The 13,503-nt window shown below is 36.6% G+C and overlaps 1 protein-coding gene across 3 annotated transcripts in view; it reads left to right on the forward strand.

Moving 5' to 3' along the window:
• Window positions 1-13,503, forward strand: part of ARID4B (AT-rich interaction domain 4B) — an 87,175-nt gene that overhangs the window by 47,593 nt on the left and 26,079 nt on the right. For all 3 annotated transcript variants that reach the window (XM_051614119.1, XM_051614121.1, XM_051614120.1), the window contains exons 10-16: window positions 485-558; window positions 1,368-1,517; window positions 4,101-4,169; window positions 5,240-5,334; window positions 6,381-6,478; window positions 6,691-6,958; window positions 7,963-8,135. In XM_051614119.1, the coding sequence (XP_051470079.1) occupies window positions 485-558; window positions 1,368-1,517; window positions 4,101-4,169; window positions 5,240-5,334; window positions 6,381-6,478; window positions 6,691-6,958; window positions 7,963-8,135 (927 nt within the window). The remainder of the gene's footprint in view (window positions 1-484; window positions 559-1,367; window positions 1,518-4,100; window positions 4,170-5,239; window positions 5,335-6,380; window positions 6,479-6,690; window positions 6,959-7,962; window positions 8,136-13,503) is intronic.

The following is a 13,503-nucleotide window of genomic DNA, read 5'->3' on the forward strand; positions in this document are numbered from 1 at the left end:
TGTAGGTCAGATTTGCTTCCTTGGTTAGAGCCACAGTAGAAATTTTAAAAGTGCTTTATTCTTTCAATGTGCAAGTCTTTCATACTGACAATTTATACTAATACTCACTTATGGTGTAAGCAAGTTAGAGTTTTATTTTTTTGTGGGAGAGGAGTCACTTGCTAAATTAACATGAGGTTTATATTAAGTAATATATATCTGGGAGGTGCCAGAAACTACCTGTTAGTGGAAGAAGAATGCTTTCTTTAATTTGCAGTGAATGCATATTGTTTGCCTAATGCAATTTATGTAGAAGTTTTGGTTTAAATCCACTGACTAATACACTACCAGACTAACAGTGTAGAATTGTCAATATGTATAGACTTCATATGCTTTTCCTAAATGTTTAGTCTGTTACAATCTTAGTGATAGTAAGTATTATACTTAGTATTATACTGTTAATTTAGCTTTAATATTACTGACTTTTTTAAAAAACAATTTCTAGTGTTTCGGTGCCAAGAAAAGATGTTCGGGAGATCTGTGAAACTTCACCAAAGCCTGATGCTTTATTAAAACAAGGTAAAAATAGTTTTTAGTGAGAAAACCTGTGTATGTATTTATTTACTCTTTTGTGTAAATTGGACTAAATTTATGGTAGAATATAGGATCTTTTCCAATAGCATAATATATCAAAGGAGAATACTTGTGAAAATTTAGAGGAACCTTTTTTGAAATTGACAACCCACAAGGAATATCCACTCTAGTGTGCTTGTTTTGAATGTAGACATGCCAAACAATGGATATAATCATACAGCACACACTGGCTTTATAGACTATTCAGTATTCTGCCCTTTTCATTATACTATTGTAGAGTTATTCTCACTGTAACATCCATAATAACTATAAATTGCCTTTAGGCACTCTCAAAAACCTGGAATTGTGGATTAATTAGAAAGTTTTAAGTTTGTGGGATCAAATTTACAGAATTAGTTTGTTCTTGTTTGTTCCTCCTTCTCTTCCCTGTTCAATATATGTAAACCACAGTCTAAACCTGTAGGAATAGGGGTTCTCTCAGTTAAATTGTCATGTATGTCCTAGTACAGAAAATCTTTATTCTGGTCTATAGACACTATAATGTTGTAATAATCCTAATAAGAGCTGTGAATCATTTTTTGTGTGGAGAACACCAGGCCAGTTTGTCTGGGTGATACAAATAAGGAAGGAAAACATGGGGTTGTTGAGGCTTTTTTAATTTGGGGGTAAAATTCTTAATTAGCACTTAATTAGTCTTTCCTTTCCTCCCCCCACCCCTGAATACTTTTTTTGATTAAAAAAGTTGGTCAAACTGATACTTCCTGAAGTACTAAAAATTATTGGTCCTTTTACAGCTTTTGACCAAGCCCTTGAATTCCGTAAAACCAGAACTGTTCCTAGCAACTGGAAAACAGAATTGAAAGAAGACAGCTCCAGCAGTGAAGCTGAAGAAGAGGAAGAGGATGAAAAAGAAAAGGAGGATAACAGCAGTGAGGAAGAGGCAAGTGAAATGAAATTAGTAAAGGTTGTAGATACACAGCTGAATAAAAAATAGCAAAATTGTAGTATTTATATAGACATTTTAACTATTTGGAAACATTTAACATGGTAACATATACATTATTCACATAGACAACATTATTGCCTCTCTGCTTTAAAAATCTTTATTCAACGAAGATCAATTAATATGAAAATACCAGCTTGAAAATATCTTTGAGTCACTGAAAAAAAGTCATGTAGTCAAAAAGTTGAGTCGTTAGGATCAATGAAAAATAGAAATAAAAACTGTTCTGTTTTAGAATCTTTCCCATCTTAATGCAGTGTCAAGAAGGGGTTGCAGTACTTACTAGGGACTGATTAGAATGAGGAAGGGTAGATACTGGTGTCTGCTGTCACATGCGTCTTGTTTTTTTCTAAAAGAAAAAACGATTCTCTTGTGTGTCTTTCTAAATGGAGCTTACCTGCTAGGTGTTAAAGGTCTTGCTGTCTTCTAACTGGGAAGATCTGTGTAGCTAAAAAAAAAAATTGTTTCTGGTTAAGGATATGCAGTGCTTAAATTATCTTAGTAACTTCAAAACAAAGATCTCTTCACTTTAAAAACATCAGCGGTTATGTCTTGCAACTGTGTATAAATCCAGACTGGCCTGGATTTACACTGATGTAGAACTGCAGGTTTCTGAGGGTGATACTGATTCCTAGCCTGCTCCCCTAGCTCTGTGGGACCGTTTTCTTATGGCAAATGTTCTCTTATTGGTGAGGAATGTGAGAAACCCAAGTAGGTGCTCACGATCTCTTTGCCATGATTCAGAGTATGTCCTTTCTGCATCTGTCATAAGAGATTAAAAGAAGCAAAAACAAACTCCAGAAATGTATTAATTCCACTAAGTTAATTTTTAATCCATGGTCATATTAAAGTTATATGATTGTAAGCTGAATCCTTTGCTTGCTTTGCAGTAGTTCCTTTCCCACCTTTGCCTGTGAAATGTGAATGTTCATAACCAGATGTTTGTCTGTCCTGTGTGCAGGGCTTCAGCATCACCTCATTGGTGAAGAACTGCTAGATATGCCTGATTTCTGGTGTCCCCACCCTGTGAGGTTGTATTTCAGTGTACTGGTTGCAGTTCTTTACCCAACCTGCCTGTCTTGCTCGTTGATGCAGCCTGCTCTGAGCTCTGCTGGTATACTAGGTATCAGATAGATGCTCATCACTTAATTCCCCTTGTCAAGAGTTTCCTCTTGCATTGTCTTTGCAAAGGTCTGGAATATTTTAGTTGTATTTCTGTTAATAATTAGACATAAATGACAACAGTTTCAGCATATTGTGAATACTGTTTCTTCATTTTTTGCTTGTTTACTCTGATATATCCTCCAAGTGCATTTAGTGGAGAACAGGAAATATCGAGTAAGAAAAAAATTACTCGCTATTAATAGTTACATCCTTCCTAGACCTTATTTTCGGTCATCTATCTCTTTATTAAATATCTTCAGCAGATATATTGCATTTTTGGAAGGGATTTTAATTTTTTTCCCCTGCTGTTTTTAATAATGATACTCTTTCTATAGATTTCTCAACTGTCTTGCTATAACCTTAAAGACAATACTTTTTGTCCCTTTACTTTGGGGTAGGTGGAGATTTGATAATTAGTGCAAGGAAACTGTTGAAGAATAGAAAAGATTAAACATGGAGTGAAAATACACTAAAGAAAAATAATTTATTTGATTCCTTTTAGATTTATTGAGTAACTTTTATGAGTTATTTTTTTGAAACTTTAGTATTAAAGAAGTATGCAGAAGCTTGTATTTGGCATATTGTTCTGAAGTAGCTTAGTCATCAGAATTTTTAAGAATGTTGGTTACACTAATACCTTACTACTCTTGGTTGTGGCAAGTCACATTTTCTAAGGAAATTATGAGGTGTTATGAAATAAGCCATTGTTATGAAACTCCAGTTTATTAATCAAGTAAATCTCATACAGAGGTTTATTAGTGCAGTGAACTGAACATCCAAATTATCCATTGTTATTTCAGTTCTGGGATTGATCTGCTCACCACATGCTCAGCTGGTACCCCTTGGCAGTATGCATGCAGTGCCATTGGCTGTGGTTTGCCAGTACTGTGGTTCAGAACTCCTGAGAAAGTGCAAGCACCATTTTCTCTTTCACTTTACCCTGAAAGTCACAGTATATGCAGACACCAAGGAGTCACTAGATTGCAGTAGAAATGGACCTGAGATTTCTGATATCATGCCTTGATCATTAATAGTGGTGTCTTCCAAACTGTCTGCATAAATGGACAAAATTGAGAATTTTATGATTTATGATAGCACTTATGATACTTCAGTGATAGTAAAGGTCTTTGAAATTGGATTTTTTATTGTTTTGTGTATTTTGAACAACTGTAGTTTATAAAACTTCTGTATGGCATAGTACTGAGAGCATGTGTCTCTTTGCATAGTATCCTGTTGCTGACTACAGTTAAAACAAACTTGAACATTTGAACATAAGTCTTCACTGCTGTATGTTTCCTAATAAAGGACTGTAACTCAAAATAGTGATAATTTTCTTGTCTGCATTGCTTTGAACAGGAAGAAATTGAGCCATTTCCTGAAGAACGAGAGAACTTTCTGCAGCAATTATACAAGTTCATGGAAGACAGAGGTAGGGATTTTAACCTTTGACTTGTAGAAGCTGAAGATAGATGTGTCGCTTAGCAGTACTTTAAATAAATGAGTCTGTAAACTTGTAGTGGTGTGCAGTTCAGTTCTGGAAACACTGAGACTGTGTTAATCACTTCTGACTTCCATGCTATTTAGGAGGTAGGTTGGTAATTTGATGCTTCTCCTAAAATGTAGTCACTTATTCCTATTTTCAGAAATAAATGGATAGTACTTCATATATCCTGGTATATTTTCTGCTGTGTACTTACAATGTGTATAAGCAAACATTTATTATCCTCAATCATATTAATGTGTATGCTCAGTTTAATAACTTTAAAATACTTAAAATATAACCAACCCCCTACTTTTTAGGAAAAAAGCATTTACTTTGTGCTAGGTTTCTTGTGTTCAATCCTCATTACTTAAATGCATGATCATTATCAGTAAGGTAGATTTAAATGTTTTTAAAAGCAAATGCTTTTATTATTAGATCTTTACCAGGTATCTTTATACTGCAAGAAAAGGACGTCTGTGGAGGCAAGGGTGAAGGTGTTTATGTTTAAATTAGTATTATAACTAGTTAATTTACTATCTTTTTAACTACATATGAAGATGAGTTGAGCTGTTTAGAAGAGATATGGCAGCTATTGCTAGTTACAGTAGCATAGGAAGTCTCAGCGCTTTGAAGCAGTGCAGTATTTGTTCCTTGAGAGTTGTTTTTTTTAAATTATTTTTTATTTAATTGTAGTGAAAGGACCACACTGGTATTTTTAGACATACTTGTTTCAGCAAGTGATATAAAAATGTGTAATGCAGGTAGCAAGAAACTTTTGTGCAAGTTCAATAATATATAGAAGGATGTATATTTATGAATTAAATTACATTACTGAACTACAGAAGAATGGGTTATTAAGACTCTTTGGTTTGTTTAGTTTCATGAAGAGAAAGTCCCAGGTGTGGGGGTCAGAGGGTGATGTTCACACTATGGTATTTAATAGTGTAGTAGTGCATAGGATGTGGATTTCATCTTATTCTGAAAAAGATATTTCAAAACACCATCTTTGTTCACAGGGACTCCTATTAACAAGCGACCTGTATTAGGATATAGAAATTTGAATCTCTTCAAATTATTCAGACTTGTACACAAACTTGGAGGATTTGATAATGTGAGTATTAGTATGATGAGTATACCAGAGCCATAAAATCTGAGGATGCTGTTTGTTCTTGTTTAAGTAGTGTTAAAGAAGAATCTTACACAGGAGCTTTGGATATATGGGAACCAGAAACTAAATATATTCTAAATAAGTTACACATCTACTCAGTGTGTTTAATTATTGCTGCATAAAATTAGCCAGCATGTGTGTTTTTGAGATACTGCAATAAATGTTTGTCTGAAAAAGTTGTTACCTCAGAAAGTGAAAATCAATAAAATCTCAGACAGATAATCTAGATTAAGGTCTAATTTGAGGCCCTTAATTCCTGTTTTGGGCAATATATAGAAGAATGTGCTGACTGGGATTAGTGGTCTTGGTCTTGGAGCAGTGACTGAGGCATATGGAATTCACGGCCAAGCAGATTCTGTTACTGCTTTGGACTGCTTCCCATAAATTTAGCCTGTCAGTTGAGGAGGTATATTTGTGCAGTGACATCTTTCTGATCTACAAGAGAGGACCTTGTATTTATGTCTTGCAGTACATCTGTTTTACCTTCGCAGATGGTTAGAAATGAGCATATCACACTTGTCACAAAATTTAGATACCAAAGGGCATGTTGGGGACATAATGAAAGACTGGTGGCCACTGTATCTGGTGCAGTGCTGCTAGAGCTGAGTATTGTTAATACTTTGAATTAATTTTTTATTTCAAATTTAATTAAAATTCTAGCTCCAATAGTTAGGAATCACTTTAAATATAAAATTAAAAAATGTACTGTTTTTTTCTGATCTTTGTGTTTTCTTTCCTTTGTTTTATTACCACCTGGAGAGGAAAGCCTGCTGTGGCTTAGTGAAATGCAGAAATCTTAATTTGCTTCAAGTAATTACATTAGACTACAGTTTGCATTAAAATGAAGCACCGTGTGTGTGATAAATAGTAGTTTTATAGATCAGAGGAGATTACTTACAATTATTTTCCAAAGCTGTAAACTTTGTCAACTTAGTCTGTTTTGTGCCAGTGAGGTAACTTAAAAACCTTGACTTCATTTTCTTCAATAGATTGAAAGTGGAGCAGTGTGGAAGCAGGTTTATCAAGATCTTGGAATCCCTGTATTGAATTCAGCTGCAGGATATAATGTTAAATGTGCATATAAAAAGTAAGTAATAAAGCTATCAAGTTTGTGCTAAAACAGCACTAGAAGGAACTGAAGTGGTCCTGTGGTAGTGGTAGTATACATAAAGTTCATAACTTTTTAGTAACAATACAATTTTTTAGGTTTTAAACATACTGTTCATGTTTAGTTTCTGCCAGGTAGCTTGTTCTTTCTTTAAACAAACTTGCTTATCGCAAGCAATTTTTTTCTTTTAGATATCTCTATGGTTTTGAAGAGTATTGTACATCAGCTAACATTGAATTTCAAATGGCATTGCCAGAGAAAATGACAAGCAAGCCTTGTAAAGACTGTGAAAAAGAAAAGGAATTGAAGATGCGTGAAGAACCAGAGCAGGATGTAAAAGAAATAAAAGTGGATAAGGAGGAGCGCAAGCAGGAGGAAGTAGCAGTAGTACAACAAGAAGAAAAAAAGTTAGCTGAGAATGATACTGAAAGTAAAGAAAATGATAAACCCTCTGTTCTGGTAAAATATTTTAAAGTTTGTGTTTTATTCTGTTTGTAAATCAGGTAGTGTGTTGATAACCATGAATTCATGTCAAGATTGAAATGTCCATAACAGATTTGGAACATGCCAAAAATACGCTGTAAACCTAATTCAGGCCAGCAAATTTGAGTCGTGTATGTCTGTAGGTGTCTGTTTTAGGGGATCATGATGTGAAAACATCAGACTTGTTAGGAAGCAGCTGCAACATTCCACTTGTTTAGAGGCTTCCCAAGTCAAATGGAGACTCATTAATGTGCAGTTTTAACCTGATGCAGGCGATGCATGCTCACAGCTTACTACAGTGCTGATACTTCTGTTTTGCATCTAGCCATGCTTTTTGAGCCTTCATAAGTCTTGCTTTTGCATCTCTGCTCCAGTGAAACCAGTGAAGTTCCATGGGCCTTATGATGTACACAGTGGTCCAGAGAGACAAGTGTCTATACCTTTTCAAAATCCAGTGTTGACTTACTGGTTTTAGCAAAGGAAGTTCAGGGCAGTAAGCTGAAGTGCTGTGTTGTGCAGGCTTAGCAGTTTGCTCTTTGAGCAGCATGGGCTCCTCAAGTTAGTGTGCAACACAAATGTAATGCTTCTGCGTGTAAGTGGCAGCCAGCCCTCTTCTGTCTGCTCATAGTAACTCTGGAGTGAATACCAGGTGGGCCAGTACTAATATCTCTGCATAAGGTAAAACACGCACCCTGTGAAGTGTTCATCTTGAGGATTGCTTTGCAGTTCAGATCTAAGAGCTGCATGCCTTCATTGTTGTGATAAAACTAGCTAGGACACTGGCTGCAACTTTAAAGTCTGTTATCTTTAGTTTTAGATTTTCAGAAGGAAAAACAGCAGAGGTGCTGTAATTTTAGAACAAGCCCTAGACTCTAGATTTTTTTGCTCATATAACTTCAGTATGTTTTGTCTGCCTTTTCTTAAATCCTTTGGGTTTTTTGTTTCATCTTGTAAGTTAACTAACAGTTCTGTTACTCTAGGGAAACAAAAAAAATTTGCCGGAATCTGCATATACTCAACCTGATCAAGCAAAGGACTTAAATGTAATCAAAACTGAAGATGAAAACAAACTAGAAGATAAAGAGGAGGAGAAGATGAAGGAAGTGGAAAATCCTACTGTAAATGCAGATGCTGAAGAAAAAGAAAAATCAGGGTAAGTTACTCTGTTTATAATCAGCAAAATCATCTGATCCATGCTCATTAAAATTTACTCTTGTAATCTGAACTTAAAATCAGACGTCTCTACCGAGAATTAGACTTGTATTTTCCAGAGACATACATGTTTCCTAACTTTGTCATGGTTAGTGCCATTAAGATCATGGATCTAATTTAAAAAGCAGCTAAAGTTTTTACAGGATTCAGGCCTAAATATTTATAAGCTGAGTGAGCAAAAGAACATAAACGTAAGTGACCGTTTGATTTGAGATAAAAATATCCCAGCCGTTGCCAGTAGTAGTAATCTACTTAATTTTTGTACAAGTACATCAGACTTGTGTTCAGCAGCTTCTGCTGTTTGATAGTGGTGTGTTACGGGTAACATCAGAAAAGACGGAAATCGCTTAGTAACAGTTTAGCCACTGAGTGGGCACGATACTGACAGAAGTCTCTTGTGCACACCTGCAGACAAGAGTTTTGTAAGTAGGAAACTGAAGTAATAGGGATGCTCAGGGCCAGGTAACCAATGGACATGTGCAGGTAATCTCATTTCCTTCATGGAATCGGCAAGTTTTCCTGTTTCAGTGTGGGGAAAAAAAAAAGTGTTTTTCGGCATCCGTGCAAAAATAACAAGTTTACAACTTCATATAGTCCTCACTAATCTGTAGTGTGTTAATTATTTATATTCTTGAAATTAGGACCTCATTTCAAGTGGTAAAAACAAGAATGGCGATTACAGCTCAGATCGAAGGTCTCTTTTAGAATAGTATCTTGTCTTCAACAAAAAAATGATAACAGATGCTTAAGAGAGAAGCTATTACAAGAGGGGAAGCAGATAATGACACCCTCTTACACTTTCTCAGCAATCTGTATATCAGGGATGGGCTTTTTTTGGGTTTAACACCAGCTGTTGCCTGACCAGTAATTCCCTTGTTTATTTCAGCAGTCTTTGCTGTTTAGTTGATCTTAATCTTCTGTCTAAATATCATTAACTCTTAATGCATTTTCTGGCCCATTAAGAGTTGTGACAGAATGGCATAGTTCAGTATATTGATTTCTGATTAATAGGTAACAGTTCTTTCTTATTTTATTAAGGGTTTTAATAAACAGATTCAGGAAGGGTCAGATTCTGATCCTTCCTGTTAGATTCTGGAAGGATCCTTCTATAAACAGATTCTGGAAAGATCCTTCTATGAAATGTTTTTATCTTCCTACATATTTTCTGTAAGACTGTTGGCAATTTCTGTAAATCAGAAATGTGAATGCAGAAAAATCAAATTTAATTGAACTCAGAAGAGCCTGTGCTCTGTGGATGTAATTTCATTTGTAGTCTGTATAAACTTTTATTTTAAGAAAGACCAGTTACTAGAATTTCCTACATTTGCCATTTTATAGGTGAACCGGATGAGTTGTACTGTATCAGGTTTGCTGGATTTTCAGAATTGTTAATGACTGATTTTTTTACGATGCTACTTTCAAAGTATATAACAAACCAGATGGACAGCTTTGCATGACTTAGGAAATACCAGTTTTTAAGGTTCCTTAAATTTTATATTTATTTGTGTCTATCTTTGTTACTTTGTGTTTATTTATATACTTGGAAAACAGAGTGGCTTAGTATTTACCATGCTGATACAGTAAATGGTACATAGAATTACAAGATGCATTTGTGTATGAGTAATCCTTCATTGTTTTGTGTTCTTTTAATCCTGATTCATGCTTATTTGGGTTATTTGTGACATTAAAAAATGTTTTGAGTTTTTTAGGTTTTTATTTATGAAAACAACAAAAAACTGTAGAAAATACTATTTCCTCTTAATTTTCTCCAGTGAAACTGATTGTAACTGAGAGCTTTTCTCTCTGCTTCCCTTTACTCATCCAGTAAAATCTTCTAACTAGTATTTTGCTATTGTGATTCATGAGATTGTAATGAGTTGTGTTGTTTAGAATAGAAGGCATAGCTCTGAAAATAGATGTGGGTGGTGATGTGGCCATTGCTGAGGATAACTTTTTAGGAGTAATTTAAATTTTAAAAAGTGAAACATTTATAGCAGCTAACAGTCTTTATAAGCTGTAATGCTGTTACTAGGATTTATTTTTCTTTCTTCCCTCAGAGGTTGATAGGAAGTACAAAATGCACTTCTGTTGGCTTCAAAGAGTTTTAAAAAATGTCACTGGCATCCTAAATCCTAAACAATGTTTTTAGCATTTATACCATAAAGGCAAAAAGGGGTTTTGTGAGCCTGGTATGCTGGTGGGGAAGTTGTACTCCCCTTATCTCCAACTTTGTGGCATAGAAATGACATGTTGTACAGAGGGAGAAAATGCCATGGTCTGAGTTCTTTGGAAATACAAAATGAAAAATGCATTTTTATAGGTGAAAACCTAATCACATGCGCAAAAAATGCCCAAAATGTAATGAAAATAGATCAGTGAACTGAATTCTTGTCAGTGTTTGAAAGGTATACCTGAAACCTTTTTAAGGTGTAGACCACCCATCTTTACAGTCCTAACCAAATAGCCAGGCAAATGAAATAAGGCAAATGTGCAGAGTTTGCTATTTAAATTTGTCTTTAGGACTTCAGGCATCTTCATGTAGCTTATTCGTGTAGAGACAAGAGGACAGAAAAAATTCTGGGTTTCTTCTTGCTGAGTTTTTGTTGTGTGGACTGAATCTAGTCCCCAGCTTCCAGATCTTGGGGAGTACTACTGGAAGCTAGGGTTGTTTATTTTCCAGAGTTTTTTTTCTCTGTGCAATCCCATGTGTTTCAACCCATTGAGATTGCTACCACTCAGATCCTATGGTTCCTTCTGTACAGACTTTAACAGTATGATGAAGAGGAAGAAAGGCTGAATATAGTTCTCTTCCTTTCTTCCCCGGTGTCTGTTTCTTGCCTGCTTGTGTATCTGAGAACACCAAGAGTAGAGATTGAAAGGCAGTTTGCCCCTTATTCTATACATGCTTTTCTTGTTTTTTCTGTGATTAGTGGAAAATGTGTATACTAGATACTGTTTTGTGCAACCTCTCATCATAAAAACAGTAAAAAAAGGCCAGTAAAGTGTTATTTCTCATTGGTCTGTCCCAGAGATCTTTACAAATATGCCTTTGTAAACCTCTCCTGAATGTACAAATAGTATTCATTCTTAGTCAATGAACAAACAAAGAAGTTTAAAATCCTCCTTCCTTATTTTGAAGTTCCTGCAAACTTCACATTGTGGAAGCAATGGTCTTCAATTGTAGCATTGCATAGTTTGTGCAATTTTCCTTCATAGCGTCTAACATTAACTGTGGTAACTATTCAAAGACCTGAGTCAAAGTCAACAAATTGAGAACTAAGAGGCTTTTCTACCTAAAAGGAGAGATCCCAGGAGACTGAGGCCAGGAGACTAGTGGAGTTTTTAAGAGGTGAAGGGTTCTTAATATAAGCTAATAAAATAAAAAGTAAGTCTTTAAATTTTTAATAGTAAATACAGTTTGTGAATTGAAGTGTAGATTAACCAATATGAATAAGAATTCAACCCCAAGGGGTTTTTTCTTGTTTGTTTTTTTTCATGCTTTCTCTAAAGCATCTGGGACAGGCTACTGTCAAGAACTTTATATTGAACTAAGATATAAAGTGTTCAGAATCCATTTAATTTTTGCTTTCCAACAAAAAAATTGGCATCAGACTTGTATGATGGTAGTATGTGGATTTCTGAGGTGACCAAGGAAAATTCTTTTAAATAATTCCAGTTACGGTACAGAAGGATTGCAGGGGGCTTTGTTCTTCTGTGTTCCTTCTTTTCACAGAATCACGGAATTACCAAGGCTGGAAAAGACTTTTAAGATCATCAAGTCCAGCCTATGACCTAACGGCACCGTATCAGCTAGTCCATGGCATTAGGTGCCACATCCAGCCTTTCCTTAAACACATGCAGGGACGGTGCCTCCACCACTTCCATGAGAAGTCCATTCCAATGTCTAATCACCCTATCTGAACCTAAACCTCCCCTGGAGCATGTTGAGGCTGTGCTCTCTTGTCTTCTTGCTAGTTGCCTGGAAAAAGCCCAGTCCCCATCTGACTACAACCTCCCTTCAGGAAGTTGAACAGAGTGATAAGGTCCCCCCTGAGTCTCCTCTTCTCCAGGCTAAACAACCCCAGCTCATTCAGCCTATGCCTGTAAGAGTTTCCCTCTAGTCCTTTCACCAGCCTCGTTGCTCTCCTCTGGACCTGCTCCAGCACCTCAATATCCTTCTTGAAGTGAGGGGCCCAGAACTGTACACGGTACTTGAGGTGAGGCCTCACCAGTGCTGTGTACAGGGGGAGAATTACATCTGTACTCCTGCTGGCCACACTATTCCTGATACAAACCAGGTTGCCATTGGCCTTCTGGGCCACCTGGGCACACTACTGGCTCATGTTCAACCGGTTGTCAACCAGTACCCCCTGGTCCCCCTCTGCCGGGCTGCTCTCCAGCCACCCTTCTTCCAGTCTGTAGCGCTGCCTGGGGTTGTTGTGGCCAAGCTGCAGGACCTAGCACTTGATCTTGTTGAGTTTCATGCTATTGGCCTTGGCCCATCGACCCAGCCTGTCCACATCCTCCTGCAGCTTCTTCCTGCCCTCCGGCAGATTGGCACTGCCCCCCAACTTCGTGTTATCTGCAAACTTACTAAGGGTGAGCTCAATCCCCACATCCAGGTCATCAGTAAAGATGCTGAATAAGACAGGGCCCAGTACTGATCCCTGGGGAACACCACTGGTCACTGGACACCAGATGGATAAAAGACCATCACTCTCTGGGCCCAGTCATCCAACCAGTTTTTAATCCAGTGAAGGGTGCACCTGTCCAAGCCGTGGCTTGCCAGCTTCTCCAGGAGGATGCTGTGGGAGACTGTTTTGTCTGAGATGCTGCTTTAACCCTAACACCAGGAGAAGATGCCGTTTCTGGATCCTTCCTTACTCTGCCCTTTCTCACCAAGCTGTCATTTTCAGACTCACAAATAGTTCTTAATTGGTCTGAAGAAATCTCCTGGATTTTTTTCTTGAAAACTACCTGCTTTATTATTTCCTCCGAGGAATGCATGAGCAAATGTTCTTAAAGAATACTTTAGAAACCCAAACACTTCTGGTTGTCTCATAGTGCCTGTTTAGGTCTTCATGATGTGGTTTTCTGGGTATTGGGACTGTCATATTTTGACATATCAAAAGGAGAAAATACTAAACCTTGGCTAATAATCTTGGATGGATTTAAACCTTTAATTCACGTGCAAGGGAAAAAATCTTAGAGCTGTTCTATATATCATTACATGCAATAACAATATTTCATCTCCTATGAGCAGTGGGAGGGAGCTAGGAGTAATAAAAGCACTAGCTGAGAATTTGGTT

This window comes from Apus apus, chromosome 3 (assembly GCF_020740795.1).
Source record: "Apus apus isolate bApuApu2 chromosome 3, bApuApu2.pri.cur, whole genome shotgun sequence".
Lineage (NCBI taxonomy): Eukaryota > Metazoa > Chordata > Aves > Apodiformes > Apodidae > Apus > Apus apus.